Below are 18,813 nucleotides of genomic sequence, written 5' to 3' on the forward strand. Positions count from 1 at the left end.
CCCCCTCACCTTTCTTAAGTGATGACCATTCACAGGTCAGAAAAAACTCCAGTTAAGGAAAAGCAAGAAAACCTGGAAAATAGAAAAGGAGTCACATGGCTAGAGGCATGCAAGTGTTTTGCTCAAAAAAAAAAAAAAAAAAAGAGAGAGAGACAAATAAGTTATAAAAACTATAAGTTAGTGGACTTTTCATCTATCTCTGACAGGTTTCTGAAATGGATATTTAAATGAGGGTTTTAAGAAATTAAAAAAGAAGGCCAGGCACGGTGGCTCATGCCTGTAATCCCAACACTTTGGGAGGCCGAGGCAGGCGGACCATCTGAGGTCAGGAGTTCGAGACCAACCTTGCCAACATGGCAAAACCGTGTCTCTACTAAAAATACAAAAATTAGCTGGGTGGTGGCTGGTGCCTGTAATCGCAGCTACTTGAGAGGCTGAGGCAGGAGAATCGCTTGAACCCAGGAGGAGGCAGTTGCAGTGAGCCAAGATCGTGCCACTGCACTCCAGTCTGGGAGACAGAGCCAGACTCCGTGAAAAAGAAAAAGAAAAAGAAAAAGGAAGGAAAAGGAAAAAGAAAAGGAAAGATGCCTAAGAGATATTATCAGGGCAATCCCAGTTGTTTTTGTGATAGGTTAACCAGTAAGGATCATGAAAAAGCCATGGTTGCCTCAAAGCTGGCTTTTAATAAGGCAACTGACAGTCTCTAAGAGTAGCTGTATGGGCTAGATGGAAGATGTGGTCAAGATAAAAACTGAAATAGCAGGTTAAAACTCACAGTAGTGTCATACAGAAAGGGTACAGGTAGTACTGGCCAATGCAATATGGTTAGAAAAATAATGAGATACTAATTCATAGATACTATTGAAATGCAACTGAGAAACACCACATCTGAAATAATAAGTTAACTCATTATGTTCCCAAATATAACTCAACAAAAGTCAAACTTTCTATATACCAGCAATACTGATTTAAAATCTTCACATACATGTGTCTGCATAGCAGGAGATGGTATATCCTAATTACAATTATAAAATACCTAGAAGTAAATATAATAAAAATGTTCGAGAGTCATGTGAAAAAAAATTGTACTGAAAGACATTTAAAAAAAAACCCCTGACTACATGAAGGAATACAACAAGTTCCTGGATAGGAACATTTAAAATCATAAAGAAGTCTAAGATGAATATGCCCATAACAAAGTAACCTAAGAAGCCAATGAAATCCCAATCATACCCCAATGTAATTTTTACAAAACTGGGTAAGTGGATCCTCAAGACCATCTTAAAGAAAAACTAAATGTATAAGAATAGCTAAGACAATTTAAAAAATAATGAGGATATTTGCCCTATTCTATAATAATTAGAATAGTGCTATATTGGTGAAGTGTACAAAGTTTTCATTTAAATATAGGGATTTAGCTTATGAAAAATGTGACATTTCAAGCTAGAAAAATACCTCTTCAACAGACAGTGTAGGGATAACATTTTAGCCTTTTGTAAAGAAAAAATAAATTAGCTACTATATACCTTATATAAAAAAACAGATTCCAAAGAGATAAAGGAGTAAAGCTTTCTTTTAATCATCTAAAAATATTAAAGAAAAATATGGAAAACACTTTTATAAGCTTGGGGCAGGGAATCCTTTCCAAGATTCGATACAAAACCAAGGTACCATGTACAATGTATTGAATGCAAATTACATTTCAATAAAAAATTCCACTAGAAAAGAATGCCACAAAGGAAAAAATATCAAATTTGACTACATAAATATCCAGAAATGTGAAATATCTATACGGTAAAAGAAAACATAAACAACGTGGAAAGAAAAGTAACAAACAGGAATAAAATTTTGTACCATATGTAATAGCTAAAAAATTAATGATCAGATCTACACACACACGTACACATATATAAAAAAGACAGCAACCCATTTATTAAGGTTATGGCCAGGAAATTCACAGAATAAATAAATGAACCATGAATAACCATGTTCAACCTTGCTAATAATTGAATACAAAAACAGAAATTAAATTGCACTGTATTGTATTGAATATAATAATCGAAATTAAAACAATGAAATATTTTTCCAATTGTGATAAATAATGGAAAAGATTAATAATATTGATTGTTAAAGAGGCTTCAGGGAAATATCATGCAATGATGGTCAGAGTATAAATTTGTAAAGTCTTTTCAGTGATAGCATTTTGGCATTGTCTACAAAAATTTTAAATATGCTTAGCCTTAGGCCTAGCAATTCCCTTTCCAGGAATCTAACTAACGGATACACTTGGAAAGATGTACAAGGATTTCACTGAAGCACTGTTTATGTTGGTGAAACACTGGAAGATTCCTAAGTGTCTATCACTGCGGGAATGATTGGATACAGTTTGGTATTATCTCACTATATAATACCAGTTACAAAAGAATACATGTAATATCACCAACAACTTATAAAGCAATACATGCACTATTGTTAAAATACATGTGTGTCTGCGTGTGTGTGTGTGTTTGTGTGTGTGTATGAATGTCAATAGGAAAGAGATTTGAAAGATCTAAACCAAATTATTGACAATGATTATCTCTGGGGATGGGAGTGGAACTGGGGATATTAGGTAGTGGGTAGGAGAAAGATATTTGCACATTTTAGTTTTTGCATTGTTTGACTCTTTTTTTTTTTTTTTTTTTGTGAGATGGAGTCTCGCTCTGTCACCCAGGCTGGAGTGCAATGGCACGATCTCAGCTCACTGCAACCTCTGCCTCCTGGGTTTAAGCAATTCTTCATCTCAGCCTCCCGAGTAGCTGGGATTACAGGTGCACACCACCACACCTGGCTAATTTTTGTATTTTTGTAGAGATGGGGTTTCACCATGTTGGCCAGGCTGGTCTTGAACTCTTGACTTCGTGATCCACCCACCTCGGCCTCCCAAAGTGCTGGGATTACAGGCGTAAGCCACCATGCCTGGCCAACTCTTTTATGTATAATATTTTTGACATCATCACTGTGCCACAGCAGCTTGAAAAACAACGGCATGACCACGTAATGTTGTGTCTACAGTGCTAAAAACAGAAGCTACAAGATGTTGCCAGTGGGAGAGCACTCCATGGGCTGGCATGCCCAAAGAAGGCATTGATGGAAGATGAAAGCTGGATGTGGAGCCCCAAAAAATATGTATGATTGAAATAGGTCAAGGGAAAGAGAGGTAAGGCATCCCAGAGAGGGTGACTACATCCACCAAGTCACGCCTACTTCAAAGTCATCCACAGCAACAGGTGCTAATGACACTTGACAAAGAACATTTTATTCATTCATCAAGTATCTATTGAGGATCAACTGTGTACCAGGCACTGTTGCAGGCATTCATTGTTATCATCATCATCCTCAAAAAGTATATGATTGTGTTAGTCTGGGATCCCAGAGAAATAGAACGAACACACCCAGAAATAATGTTTTACCTGCTATCTAGGCATCGTTTAGCCTAGTCAAGTCAACACATAAAATTAACCAACACTCTTACGTAGACCAATCCATGTGGAAAAGGCATTTTCAATGCTGGTGGTAATATAAATTTGTAAACTATTTTAGAGGTCAATTCACTTCTTGAAATTGTGTCCATTTTTAATTTGGGTAGATCTTTGGACCCAGCAATCTTATTTCCAGGATTTTATGCTAAGGTCAGGGATATTCATGGAGATTTATTGACAAAGATTTACAGCAGCTTCAAATGTCCAGTAACAATAAGCAGGAAGCTAAATTGAGGTCCATCTGCATGATGGAACATTATTCCATCATTAACATTATGTTTTGGAGGCATATTTAACAAGGGAAAATGTGCACACTATTTAGTAATATCAGAAAAGCCAGTCACAGAACACTCTTTACAGTAAGATTGAAATTAGGTTTTAAATTTTAATTTGCATAAAATGACAGGAAGGATTTGCACTGAAATGTTGAGTTGAGTAGAGATATGGTAAGTCATTTTTATTTTCTTCTTTAAACCCTTTCAGTATTTTTCCATGTTTTCTATAATTGAACTATATTACACTATATTACTTTTGCAATAGAAAACAACCAACATATGGAAATCAGGACAGATAATAAGAGCCAACACTCCTATGGCTCTTCTCAGAACTGGGAGTTATTTTTTAAATATATCATCGCAGGTCACCCTCCATGTGCTGGGCGAGGTGTTCATGACAGGGAAATGAGGAGAGACCAGGCACCAGCCTTTCTTTCTGGGAGTTTCCAGTGAAAGACAAGCAATTTTATCTCACATCAAGAACTCTGCAGGAAGGAGGCCATGGTTAAGTCTGTGGTGAAGGGCAAAGAGTGAGGTAGTATTACAAGGGAAATCCCAAGAAAAGCTCCCCTCTCCACTGGATGGCTGGAGACTCCTGTTGAAAGGAGGGAGGTGACATGAGCAGGTTAGACAAGAGAGACCACGGGCCTGGGGTGGGGGGCACTCAAACCCCCAAGAGCTCCTGTTTGATATTCTAACCCAAAGGTACGGACCACAGAACTTCTCATCCTTGTTGTTCTGTGTTTTTGTTCTCCATTTAAGGTGGCTCACACCTGTAATCTCAGCACTTTGGGAGGCCGAGGTGGGTGGATCACCTGAGGTCACAAGTTCAAGACCAGCCTGGCCAACATGGAGAAACCCTACCTTTACTAAAAATACAAAAATGAGCTGGGTGTGGTGGCGCATAGCTGTAATCCCAGCTACTCAGGAGACTGAGACAGGAAAATTGCTTGAACCCAGGAGGCAAAGGCTGCAGTGAGCCAAGATCACACCACTGCACTCCAGCCTGGGTGACAGAGCAAGGACTCTGTCTCAACAACAACAACAACAACTATGAACATGAGGTGGAAATTTAGGAAAATAAGGCCGTTGGAGAGGAGCAAGGCCCAGGACACCGGGAAAGGTGCTCTGGGAGGCTGCAGCCATGCGCCTCTCCTGGCCCTGCCCAGGAAGAACAGGCAGCCAAGGCTCTGCACAGCCCCAGCCTGGGGCGGACAAGCTCCAACCCAAACAGCCTGCCTGGTTTCAGGCCATTTGCTTGGGGTTGCTTTTCCTTAACTGCCTTGGAACAGTCCCCTGGAAGCCTAAATAGAATGTTCTAGAAGATATGGTCACTGCTTCCTAACGTTTTGAATCTTTCCATCAGCAAATCATGGCCCTGCCCAGGAGCTGAGATGGAGCAGACATGGCAAGGGAGGCTGAGCTCCGCTGAGAGGGTAGAACCACTTCTGGGTGAGAGGTCAGAGGGGAGTGGGCGAGAGAAGTGGAGAGACACAGAGAGATAGAGAGATACAGAGAGAGAGACACACAGAGAGATAGAGAGATACAGAGAGAGAGAGATACAGAGAGAGAGAGGGACAGAGACACACACGGAGAGAGAAAGAGACAGAGATACAAAGAGAGAGAGACACAGAGAGAGAGAGAAGGAAAGACAGAGAAACAGTGAGAGAAAGACACAGAGGGAGAGAGACAGAGAGACAAAGAGGGAGACAGAGACACAGGGAGACAGAGAGAGACAGAGAGATACAGAGGGAGAGAGACACAGAGAGAGGGAGACAGAGAGAGAGAGAGAGAGACAGAGATACAGAGAGAGACAGACACAGAGGGAGAGAGAGACAGAGAGAGATGGAAAGACAGAGAGAGACAGAGAGAGACCAAAAGACAAAGAGAAAGACAGAAGGAGAAAGAGACAGAGAGAGAGAGGGAGAGACAGAGAGACAGAGAGAGAGAGAGAGAGAGAGAGAGACAGAGAGGGAAAGAGATAGAAAGACAGACAGAAACAGAGAGACAGAGAGAGACGAAGAGACACAGAGGGAGGAAGAGACAGAGAAAGAGAGAGAGACGGGGGGAGAGACAGAGAGAGATATACCAAGAGACAGAGAGAGAGAGAGACAGAAAGAGAGAGAAAGAGGGAGAGGCAGAGAGAGAAAGAGTGACAGACAGAGAGAGAGGAAAGACGAAGAAGAAAAGAGGCGGGGAGTGAAGGGAAGGGGAGCTGAGGAGGGGAAGGAAGAGAAACCAGAGGACCAGGGCAGGAAAGTGGGGGAGCAAGAGAAGAAGTGGGGAAAGATTCTTATTTCCAGTGAAGTGTTAAAAACTACCTCATGTTTTTGGAGCAAGTTCCCAAACAAATGTTCTAGACTGAACCCAGCTTCACTCACTGCAATGAGATTCACGTTAACCAACAAGCTAGATGACTCTGCTTACTTGAAGGTAGCAAAGCTTTTATATGTTTTATTTGGCAGAATGTCATCACTGCCAAGATATTTCATCTGTGACTCCAGAATACACTGTGACACAAAGACCAAAAACAACACAATTCACACATACACACGTATCATATGTGTGTGTGTGTATATATATATATCTTGTGTGTATATATATATGTGTATATATATATGTATGTATATATCTTGTATATATAAAAGATCTTGTGTTTCACAGCCAAGTGGTATTTGCAGTGGGTTCTTGGCCCAGCCCTTGATGATCTGATGTCTTGTTTTCTATGTGAAAATAATAAGCCAATAGTCATTGGTTTTCTTGAATTAATTTGCTTAAGGAGAAAAATTGCACATTCTATTTAATACCTCATTCTGTACTTATAAACATTACAACAAGCAAACTCCAAAGACAAGTAAAATTGAACTACTGTAAAGACTCTGTATATAAATTATTTTACTCTATGTCCCTTATTCATATAGGACATTAAAAATACTTTCCACAACTAAGTTTTGTCCTTTAAAAAGGCTTGTCAAAACAACATCACTAAGGACTTGAGTATTTTGTTATATGTGTACAATAAAATTAGACCCTTTTTTGTATTTGAGACTATCAGCTGTACTTTGTGATCCTCTTGATCTTGTGCCAAACTAAATTCAATTTCAAAGCAATCAAAGGCAAAATTTAGTGCACAATAGGAAGTCTTACTAAAATTGTGAGAGGTGTCTTCCTGAATAGAAACATTGGTGATAAAAAAATGACAACCCCAAAATATGGCACTTGGTAGCTGAGATGTTGCAGAAATGCTGTCCATCCCTCCTATCTGTCTTCAGGAAGGGAGGGCTACCCCTGGTCCTCTGCCCACTTCCTCATGAATTTCTTGGCGAGCTGTTGCCTAAGTTTGGATCAGTTCCACTGGGCAACCAGCCTGCCCTGCTCCCAGGCCTGACGACTCACAGCAAGACCTCCCAACGTGTGCCTCCTCCATGGGTGCCCGGCACCCCCCAGCCAAAGCCATCAAGCCTGCACAGACCTGGGTGGGAGGCTGAGCACTGACAAACATGCTCTCCTTAGCCAAACTCCAGCCGGGCTCCTCAGAGCCCCTTCTCGACTAAGCCTCAGTCTTGGCCTAAAGACTCCAACAAACACTAACATAGTTTCTAATGGCTCAAGGCCACATGCCTATGCCTACGATGACCTCCTGAAAGTGCCTGCCTGAGAAAACTCAAGGCTGCCAAAAGCATTTACTGCTTGTTCCAGCCAACACCTGGAACCCCCATCTCCCCATCTCTGTGGGAAGGTAGAAACCAAACTTCAAACTTCGATAAGCATGTTAGCAAACCCAGATGGCTCCACATAAGCCAAACCTCTCCCTACTGCTTTTTGCAATTTTCGCACTTCTTTGACTCTACTGAGTCCCCACTCACCCCCACTCACTCATTCTCCTTTTAAAACAACCAGTCATGTCTGCACAAATCAGAGTTGAGTCCAGTTCATGCCAGGCTGTCTTCTCTACTGCAATAGCTACTGCTGAATAAAATCTGCCCTGACCCCTTTGATCAGGGTCCAGCTTTGTTTACCTTTGACAGCACACAGCAGTCCAACTTCAGACACATAAGAGGCTTTGCCCAGAGGTTGGGCTGGGCCATGTTGGGGCAGGCACTTGGTCCTTTCTGTTCTCACTTCTGTGTCTACACAGCACATTAGCCAGTGTCCAGGTAAAGATCTACCCTCACCCCATGGCATGACTCATGTCTGTGACCAACAGAGGCCCACAAGATATGTTCTAGTGCAACACAGCCAACCCAGGAGCCCCTGGGTGGTGGCTGCAAAGGGGGGCCTACTGGCCTGCCCCACCACCACCTCTACCCAGGGAGACCAAGACCCTCACCTCTCATTTCCGTGGCTGAGGAGCCATTGGACCAGGCCGTCCACTTGTTCCTGTGCCTGCTGATTTCCTGGACTCTGCAGACGTAATGCCCTTGGTCGGAGGGCTGCAGTGTCAAGACGGAGAGCCTGTAGAGCGCCCCCCGCTGCTCCTCCAGCAGGCGCAGCCTCCGCCGTTTGGCGCTGCGGCTGAAATTCCCATAGTACTGCACCACCCGGAGCTTGGTCATCTTCACCATCAAGGCCTCCTGGGAGTCGGAGGAGTGTGCAAAGAACCAGCGCACGGCCAGCAAGCTGTCCTTCCGCCTTTTCTGGGAGACGTGGCAGAGGAGAGTGGCATTCTCCCCCTCCAGGTAGTCAACCACGGGCCCCGGGGACACAGTGACATTGAGGGCTGCACAGACCTCTGCAGAGAAAAAGGGGAGAAGAGAGGATGAGGAGGGCCCCAAGTCCCCCTGTGGGCAGTCCACAGTCTAGGAGCCAGGAAATGCCTCCACGCACTGGGCATCCTGGTGCTCTGCCTGGCCAGAGAAGCAGGCGGCCCCTCACCTCTCCAGAGGAGGTGTTCTTCTGGGGGTGAGCCTCTGTGGGCTCCCACTGTCTCATCTATGGGACCACCCTGTCCATGTGGGATGCTAAACAATGACCTCCTGACCCAGAAGTATTTTTCAAAATTTTGTAATTAGTTGCTGACGTTTAAAATTCAAATTTCATGTAAAAGATTTAGATTTTTGGAATTTCTTAAAAATGTCTAGCCCACATCCAACCCCCCACCACTCCCCACACCTTACCACCCGGCCCCTGCCCCTCCCCAAGGCCTACTTTTATCAGTTTTGTCCCTGGCCTGATGTCAGCTGTGCTGTGGGTGGGGAGCCGCCCTGAAGCAGGGCAGGGTAGGGCCCTCTCTCGGGTGGCCTGTCCACCAGGAAGCTGGGCCCCTTTCCCTGACTCCGCTATTTCAACTGTACCCAGGGCAGATGAGTAGTAAGGTCGGATGTGAGCTGGGACAACAGGGGTTGCTTGGTTTCCTATTTGTAGGATCCATCGTCTCAGAGTTGAAGAGCAAGAATAAAGAATGATTAAACCCCAGGAAGAGGAGGGATGAGAGACTCTCCCAACAACCCAAAAGACACTTTGGAATTCCAGGCCCCATCCACAACTTCCTGTCCTTTGGTTCCTTAGTTAAAACCAGCCCGAGGGCTGCCCACTCCCAGCCACTGTTCTGCCCCTGAGCTGACCTGTGATGGAGCCACCCCAGCGCCCACTCCACCACCCAGACCAGTAGACCTCAGAGAGGCCGACTGCTGAAGTCTTCTCCCAGGAGCCACGATTCATGGTGCACCCTGGGCTGCCCAGTGCGACCAGGCTGCCCGGTGCTCACAGCACAGCCCTCTGGCAGGCAGGGCCCGAGAAAAGATGCTTTGCACAGGATGCCTGGAACCTCTTTCTGCCAAGTCAGGGCTGTCTTCTCACCAGGTTCCATGTCCCCACCCCTGTACTGCCCCATGTATCACTCCAGGAAGCCATTCGCCTCCACCCCCCCACACAAGCAGGTGTCCCCGTGGTCATCCCAAAGCACAGCTTTCAGTCCCAAAATGCCACCATCTGGTAACAGAAGAGGGCTTGGGCCCCAGATGTCACAGCCACCAAAACCTTTGACCCCTGGGCAGTGCTGCAGGGAAGCAAGGAGGAAAGTGGAAAAACAGATCAAGCAAGATCTGAACATTTGACAAGGAGGCTGTGGAGCAGCAAGCAGGCGGCCCTGCGGTGGGCTGGGGGAGGGATGGTAGATACAAACTATTCTTCATTGTAAAAATCCAGGCAACAGGTCTTCCTCCTATACAGTTTCCACTATTGATTTAATAACTGAACACCTCAAGACAGATGATTTCAGGATCATTTTTCCTTAATTTTCTTTCTCATCTCTCAGAAGACAAGCACTAGCCCACAGGATATTCAAGGGTAATTCCATGAGCCTTGACTTCATCACACCCATAAAGTCCCTTTTGTCATACAACGTTCCATTCACAGGTCCCCAGGGATTAAAACACCAAAGTCTTTGATATATACGGAAGTGAGCTCAGAAGAAAAAGGGTTAAGGCTCAGCTGGACTCTCCGCTGGATGGGTATGAGGTCTTCTATGTCTACAGTGATGCGGGAGATACTTAGGGCTGCAGACTAATGTGTAGCCAAAGGAGGGACCCACTCTGGTAGCAATCCCGCTGTCATCAGAAGCCCCTCCTGCAAGGCAAATGAAGAGGAATTGGCCCCACAATTCCCCCTGCATCTCGCCCACCTGGCAGGCACCTGGCCCATGGGCCATGTTAAATTAGTCAGAAGACATTTCTTCCTCACTGCTGAAGCCCTGTGTGAAGTCCACACAGCTCCCACGGCAGGAGCTCCCTGGTGAGGAATGCAGCAGCTGGGGGACACTGGCTGACCCAGCTCCAACAGCTGCCGGGGTTGGGCAGCCAGAGAGAGCAGCAACGATGCAGCAGCTGGCTTCCAGAACTGAAGTCCAGCCCCACCCCGCCCTCAAGAGCTTCCCAGTGGAGGCCAGGAGAGCTGAGGAAGGCAGGAAATTGAAACAAGATGGGTGGGATGAGAGTGCAGCCGGGACCCCACGCCCCAGGCTCCTCCTATTAATGCTACATGGAAGAGGGATTATTTATAGTGACTGAAACCAGAAGGATGTGCCAAGTGCTCCAGTCCCCATGGGAGGCCAGATTTCTTCCTGGAGGCAAGCTAGTAACCCTTCCACTTCTGTGGCTCAGGACGGGGTCAGGGGATCCCAGGAAAGGGAAAGGACTATTCTCTAGCCTTCCAGGATGAACCCTCTTTTTCTATAGGCGCACCTCCCTGCCTTCATTTTGCCCCATATTCTCTTACAAATGGCACAAACTTCTGTTTCTTCTACCAAAGTGCAAAGACCTTTGTTATGGGTTGAATTGTGTCCTCCCAAAATTCATATGTTGAAGCCTTAGCCCCAGGACCTAAGAATGGGACTGTATTTGCAGATAGGGTCTTTAAAGGAGTAATTAAATTAAAATAAAGTCATTAAGCTGGGCCCTAATCTAGTATCAATGGTCTTTATAAGAAGAGGAGATAAGAACACAAACACCACAGAGGGAAGACCCTGTGAAGACACAGGGAGAAGGCGGCATCTCCAAGCCAAGAAGAGAGGCCTCAGGAGAAACCAACCCTGCCAGCACCTTGATTGGATTTCCAGACTCCAAAATGTGACGTTTCTGTTGTGTAAGTACCCCAGCCTATGGTACTCTGTTATGACAGCGTAAGCACACTAATCCAGCCCTGTTCACAGCAAGCTTCATTCCAGCCCTCTACCTGCACCTTCAGCACCAGGAGGTGGGTGGTGTGGTTAGAACTCTGATGGCCACAGGCCCCCACCAAGTCTGAAAGCTTTGCTGGAGGACACAAGCTATTCAGGTTGTGGGGTCCCTGTGCCTGTGACAAGCCTTCTCAGCAAAGCTGGGTGCCTTGAGTAACATTCTTCTCTTCCCCAGCCCTGCCTTAAACCCAACAAAGGTGGCACATGTATCCAGGCAACTGTGAGATGGGGCAAAGCAGGAGGGAGGAGAGGGAATGCAGTTAGGGCACCCAGGGGCTGGCAAATGTGAGCCAGTTGGGTGTTTATTTCAATACTAAGAGAGAGGTAGTCCGTTATCTTCCCCCGCAGTCATCAGGACCATAGGGCTCAGCAGAGGGAACACCAATGGCAATCAGAGGACAGGACAAGGGGAAGCAGGTGCAGCAGTGTCCAGAGGCAGGAGACAGGGTACAGGGCCCCCGGGAGCCCAGGCTCTTCCCTCTGGATCTCAGTCTGAATGACAGTCCATGCATGCCCAGCTTGTCAGAGGGGCAGGACCTGATGGTGTCACTCGCACCCTCCTCCACCAGGTAGATGATGGAGCAGCCAGGCAGGGCAGATCCTCCCTCTCCTGGCCTAGGAAGGATTGCCAAAGTCACTCAGGCCCGAAGAAGAAATTAATTTCTTGTTTTGTGACCCTGTGTTGCGGAGAATTGAGGTGGGAGGGAGACCCATCGTCCCCCTCCCTGTTGTACCTCTCCACTCACAGTTCCTGCTTCCTCCAGCTTAAGCCTCATGCAGCAGGCATGTTGTGAAGAAGAAAACAACATTCCTGACCTTGTGCAGTGGACAGTCCAGTGGGTAAGGCAGCCACTCATTGGGGAAAAGACGGGAGAATATAACTACAGTGTCACATGCCACAGAGAAAAGTGCAGGGTTTAAGAAAATCATGGCAAGATCCTGATCTAGACTTCGGGGTCAGGGGAAGGGACTCTGGGGATGTGAGCTTGAGCTAAAGACTCACTTGCAACTAATGAAATAAAGTTCAAGGCAGCAACAAGGAATGATTTCCAAGGAGGGAGCCCCACCTCTGCAAATGTTGTGAGGCAAGAGGGACCCTGTACAGGCTGGAAATGGAAAGGTCAGTTCATCCTGGTGAACTGTACTCCACTGTGGCCCAACAGCCACCCTTGCCAACACATGATCCTCAGAAGGCATTCCCTACCCCAGTCAGGTTCCCCAAGGCCACTTTTTGAAGGAAGAATATAACAAAACTGATAGGGAAGAGACTGATACAAACAGAGGGACAGGATTCCTGCTGCAGCAAATCCCATGTCTCCAACAAGCACATGCTCTGGGACTTGGTAGTCCTGGGCACCACATGGGCTAAGCACTGGATGTTTATGGTCCCAGGCCTTCTCTGGTAGTTGCAGAGAAACGATGAGACACAGAAGCAGTGGCTTGGTGGGGCTGGGTAGAGAGCCAGGGGCTGGCATCTGACAGAACCAGGCCGGAAACCTGATTCTGTTAGGTGTGAGCCTCCTGGAGTTTCAGCTTCCTCATCCGAAAAATGGGAAAAGGATGCCTTTCACAGTAAGCATAGGCTCCAATGCAAAAGCACCTTTAAAATACAGATAGAGTTTGCATGCCCTGAGACTGAGGAGGTGGGAGCAATAGAAAGTGACATGCACACTGTCCTGTGAGTACAGTGGGCTTCGTGGGCCCACGACCTGCAGGCACACAGGACCCCATGGTTGGAAGGCCTCACACCCCAACATGGTTTAATCTCTGCTGTTGCTATCTTGAAATTTTAATACATTTTAACAAGGAGGCCCACATTTTCATTTGACACTGGATCCCACAAGCGATGTAGCTGGTTACGTTTGTAGACGAATCTCAAATTCCTGTGGATAAAAGTTAAGGTGTCTAACCCCCTTGCTTATATTTGAATAATGTCATGAAAAGGACTAACACCACTCTGAAAACAGCCTAGGACACCGTTGTAACTGAATAGAACAACCTACTCATTGTGAAGTGGGAGATGGCCACTTCCAGGTGAGGGAGTAAGGACAACTAACAGAACAAGGCAGCAGCCTCATCTGGGATGCAGAGGTGGGCACAGTCCCTCGGTTCTGAGCAGGCCAGGGATGTGCTCGTAGCTCTGTGCCTCCCACTTCCTCTCTGCCTGAAGAAACTGCACCTGCTCACTTCAGGGAGACCAGAGCCTCTAAGTTTATAAGGAATGCAAACTGTCAGTACTGATCAGCAGCAGTGAGCTTTCTTATTAAAAGGATAGTCTGAATTCATACAGCTAAATCTCTGAAAGAAATACAGTTATATTACTTAACAGTCTTTGGCACCAGGAGCCAGTATTTACTGAGCACTAAGCAGAGGTGATGCCAGACCTAGCCCAAGGACTGATTCACTCACATTAGCCTATCACCTGAAAATAGCTCCATCCAGGATAAAAATATCACCTTGCCCAATGATAGAGGCTAATACCTGCCGGGTACAAACTCTATGCCCTTTAGATGTATTTTCTCAATTTATCCTGATACTCTGTTTATTCCCATTTTATAGACAAGAGGACTGAGGTACAGAGAGGCTAAGCCCTTGTTCAAGCTCACATAGTAAGTGGCAGAGCTGGAATTCGAACCTAGGCCATCTTGCTTCAAAGACAGCTCAGCCACCTCTCAAGCCTACAGATTTGCTATCGTAAATATATTGTCTGTCAGTTTTCTTTCCTGTAAAATGAGACATGGGACCAGGTGACCACTAGGGTCCTGCTCAGTCCCAAAATGGAGAGGCAGAAAAGTACAGCAGTTAAGAAGCTGTACTTATGTATAAAATGGGTCTGCCAGCCCCTCCCAGCAGGATCGTGGTGAGGAGTCATGAATGAAGCACTTAGAAAAGTGGGTGGCACACAGTGAGTGTCCCACAAGCAGGAGCTCTTATCATTCTCCAGGGCTGACCATGGGCACAGCCAGGGCAGACTCTAAAGGCTCCTGAATTCCAGCTCTCAAGGCTCCCGAGGGCTCTGGAAATGTGAGAATGCCCTTGATCCCCAGCAAAAGACAATCTCTGGGACACCCACTCTGACAGCTCCTGCAATTAGAAGGTGGTCATGGAGCCTGAGAGAGGAAGGACCACTGGCTGCTGGCTACTCCACAGAGACCACGAGAACTGGCCCTGCCCACCAGTCCAAGGCAAACTTCTCATCATTTTTCCAGCCGAGACAGTGACAACTGGGAAAAGGTACATTTCCCGCAGCAAGGATTTCAGGTTCACTGGGAGCCTGGCTGCACTCATAGCTGGGGGACAGTGGATGGATTTCTTCCCACTGTTATCCAAGTGCCTCCTCCTCAGACTGGGATCTATGGATTAATGCTGGCTCAAATGCCAGCTCTACACTTGGTAGCCAGATCACTCTTGGAAAATGACTTCTGAGCATCAGTTTCCTAATTTTCAAAACAATGGCAACACAGTTTAGTGGTTATTGACAGAGCCCAGAGCCAGGCTTCCTGGGTTCAAATCCCAGCTCCACCACTTACAAGCCTACTGAATTAAGGCAAGTCCGTTCATGGGCCTGAGCCTCAGTTTCCTCATCTATAAAATAGGGATAATAATAGCACCTCCTTCAGAGGTTATTGGTGAGATTAACCAAGTTCATGTTTTTTTTAATACTTGGATATATAAACGTGTTGTAGTCATTATTACTTGGAAGTGTTGTAATTAAATGAGATAGGCCCAGATAGGCACCCAGGGAAAGTGACCATCGATACCTGTGTTATTACTATTATTCCAGCCAGTACGGCCCCTGCTGCCCTGAGGCAGCCAGACAGCGTTCTGGGGAATAAAGAGGGAAAATTCTTAAGACACTTACAAGTGGGAGCAGTAAAACCCGAATGAAAGCCATTAGTGTGGACCAAGAAGTTGTCCTCAAAGCAGGGTGCTGGTGGAGAGGCATCGCTGCATCCAGCCGTGGATGCCCCTCTCACCAGGCCTGGTCACCTCAAAAGGCCCACGATCAAGTCCCCGTTCCCCACCTCCTGGCCAAGGCAGATCCAGCCGCTCCTGACTTGTCTTCGGAGTAACTCTCCGAAGAGAGTGAAAGGGAAGTTGCTGCTCCGAGGAACCTGCCAAGAGTTGTGTGTCCTGACTGCCGTGGAAAAAAGGAAAGCGAACCACCAACTTGGGCTGCGCTCCTGCTGCATCTCCCCTCGGGGCCTGCCGCTGGGAAGATCTCGGCTGCTGCGAGAGTACCCAGCCCCAGGCGAGGTCGGGACGGGGACCGCGCTCACGGGAGGCGTCCTCTGAACCTTGGGGAGGCGCCGCTGCGCCCGCCAGACCCTCGGCGAGCCCACCGGAGCGCGCTGGCGACAGTGACAGCGCCGCCCCCCGCCCGCGCCCGGAGGTGGCGGGGCCTCCCCACCAGGCCCGGAGCCCCGGCCTCCCCGGCGCGGCCGCCCGGCCCCCACCCTTCCCGCTCCCGCCTGGCCCCGCCGCGCTTACCCGGGGCCGGAGCCCGCGCCAGCAGCGCGGCCGCCGCCAGTGCCAGCAGCCGCATCTCCCCGCCGCCGCCCGGCGCTGTGACGCGGGAGAGCGCCGCCGCCTGGCCCGGCCGCCGCCAGCCCGCCCCGCGCCCGCGCTCGCGCCCGCCCCCGGCCCGCCCCTTGGGCCGCCTGCCACGCGGGGCCGGGGCTGCTGGGTCCCGAGGCCAGCACCGGGCGCGGGAGCTGCCGCGCGATCGGTTCGCTCCAGGATCTGTGGCGTCTCCTTTAAACAGCCCCATTTCCCAGATGAGAAAACTGAGTTTCTGCAAGGTGATCGCTGGTGACTCACAGAACACACAGCTGCAGTGCGACCGGCGGTCCTCTGCCCACAGATGCACTTATTCCTAAGGGAAGGCGGGATCTGGGAGCCAGGGGGTAGGGGCGCGTCCAGGGAACCTCTGGCCTGAGACTCACCTGCTGGTCGTGGGCCTCCTGCGCTCACTCCACAGGACCCTCGGGAGCCAACAAGCAGCTGAGGGGGGAGAAGCCCCTTCTGCTGCCCTGAAATGGAGGGCGGGGTCCGAGGTGCTAACCCTTGGAAAACTGAGAGGGTCCACACAGACCAGCCCAGAATATGTGGAAACTATTAACAAAACTGCCCATTTACAGTGCCTCAGCCAGGCCTGGGCTAAAGTGATTTTCCAGATGCTACTGAACCCCGCCGCGGTCAGGCCCTGGGACAGTTCTGTAATCTCCATGTGCCTCAGTTTCCTGCACCTGTAAAATGGGGAAATGGGCCCACCCCTTCTGGGGTGTTTAGGAAGACCAAGTTACACCATTCCCATTAACGCATTGCCCCAGCACCCGATTCACGGGTGTCAGTGAACACTACTATTATTATTATACATAAGGAAGCAGAAGCAGCCACATGAAAGAGATCCATGTCACACAACCACGGAGCCCTGTCACTCTGAGCCAATGCCTGGTCTCTTTGCCACTGTTCTAAACTTAGGGTCTGAGCCTAACCCATCTCCAAGCAAGAAAAGCACGTTAGGTCTATTCTGTGTGTGTCTATCAGGAGAGGTCTTTGTGGAGTTCCAGTGAGGGGTAGCAGCAGCTAGCAGGTGGGCCCTGGTTGGGAGTGGGTCCCTGTAGGAGGAGGAGGAGACAGGGCCCTCATCTCCTTCCCTCTAAGGGAGTGAGGAGGTGTGGGTGGCATGGAAAGAGTGTGCAGCCCACTAGTGTGAGCCCCAGGGCATTCCCCAGAGGGACAATCCTCTTCAGGCACCCCAGGCCAGTGGGTGCAAAGGCTCTGTGACATCTCTGAACCCCAGGCACTTCCAGAGGTCTCTGGACCCCATGGGATCCTCCAGCTAGGAGACTCATCTGTGGGCCAGGGCCCTAGAGGGACTGGACTGACCATCAAGGCAGTCAGGCTGGAGAAAGCAGCCCCATCTATAATTTGGGTTGGTGGAAGGGCCTGAGGACCCGATAGTGAGTTGGCAACAAAGGTACTTGGCTATGATGCCAAGGACAAGAAGTGAGGACTAGAACTGGGGTCAGACGGACTCCTACAGCCCAGGAATGCAAACTAGAAGCAAGTGAGGCTTCCAGACCAGAGTTTGGAAACCAATTTTATACATGAGAAAACGAGCCTCACGTCCCATCCACATAATGTCCTAGGCCTCATTTTACAAATTAGTAAATTCAGGCTCAAAGAAGACCAGGGACCCGTACAAGGTTCTGTGGGGCACCAAATGTCTGAACTGGGAACTTGGACTCTGACTGCAGACTGTTGACTCAGCCCTGGAGCCTGGGGCAGTGTTTGGCAGACTGAGGGAGGATGTCTGAAGAGGAGCACTGGTTCTGAAAGTGGATCTGTGACCCGCTCTGGCTGGGCAACAACCTTGGGTCCTGGAGCAGCACAACCTCTCTGAATTTCATTTGTCAAGTGAAGGTGACACATGTAAAATGGCGTCTTGGCATGGCTGTACTAAGAGCAGCTAGAGATGTGGCAGGGCCATTTGGTATCCTTGGTAACCTCCCACCTCAACCTGCTGGTCTCAATTTACTCTCCCAGTTGGTGAAAAGCAGAAGGGACCCCTTAGATGTGTTAGCCACCCTTGGAGGAGGCAACTCCTGCTTTGGTCATTGTATATTGCTAAATATCCAACTCTCATTGCAAAACAGAGCAGAAATTCAACCTGCCACCCTTGACTTGCTTCGTCTTTACCAAACTGGGGTTGTGCCAAAGATTTGAGGCTAGAAAGTGCTTTTCTTGCACTTTTCTGCTACAGGTAACATTGTGCTGATTTTACAGCTGTGTGCGCTGCTGGTACTTTTCAGCTTCCCATATAATCTAACTGATCATCCTGGTAAAACCTTTGCTGCATGAACACAGGAACAAGGGAATATACTCAGCCCTCATGGGAGACAGAGCCAGTGATCCGGATAAGACTTGGCCTTTCAGCTCTTCTGGACTACATTGGCAAAGGCCTTCCAAATGGTTTTCTTAGCTCTGCTGCCTGCTCACTCATTCACAAGCTTAGGACCATTTGAAAATCCTTCACAGGCTTCTTTGTCCATACCTTGGCTCTATCAGGTCTTACTTTGTACCAAATTGGAAGAATAACACAATCCAATTCTATTTTTTGTTTACCTCATAAAAAGAGGGTGTTCAAACCATTCTAAAGTTGATCCAGATTCCTGTGGACACTAAGCTATATGGAGAGCCTACTCAACTAATCCTCGATTCTACCAGTTGCCACTGAAAGAATCTTAGAAATCCAGATTTTCTCCAACAAGGGCATTCTGCTATCACCTGGCAGGCCGGGGCTTTTCCTCTTTCATTATCCAATTGTTTGTTAGAA

The 18,813-nt window shown here is 47.9% G+C and overlaps 1 protein-coding gene across 11 annotated transcripts in view; it reads right to left on the reverse strand.

Annotated features, from left to right (window-relative positions):
- Positions 1–16,083, reverse strand: part of VSTM4 (V-set and transmembrane domain containing 4) — a 112,047-nt gene extending 95,964 nt beyond the window's left edge. For 8 of the 11 annotated variants that reach the window (XR_010113178.1, XR_010113181.1, XR_010113180.1 and 5 more), the window contains exons 1-2: positions 15,963–16,078; positions 8,127–8,528 (exon numbers count right to left, since the gene is read on the reverse strand). Coding sequence is in view for 7 of the 11 variants with exons in the window: in XM_063607376.1 (XP_063463446.1) it covers positions 8,127–8,528; positions 15,963–16,017 (457 nt within the window). In the remaining 4 variants the exon portion in view is untranslated. Of the gene's footprint in view, positions 1–4,142; positions 4,392–8,126; positions 8,529–15,962 lie in introns of those variants that run through there. The other 3 variants (XM_063607374.1, XM_034930480.3, XM_034930482.3) reach the window with 2 other exon arrangements.
- Between the last annotated feature and the right edge of the window lie 2,730 nt (positions 16,084–18,813).

This window comes from Pan paniscus, chromosome 8 (genome assembly GCF_029289425.2).
Source record: "Pan paniscus chromosome 8, NHGRI_mPanPan1-v2.0_pri, whole genome shotgun sequence".
Lineage (NCBI taxonomy): Eukaryota > Metazoa > Chordata > Mammalia > Primates > Hominidae > Pan > Pan paniscus.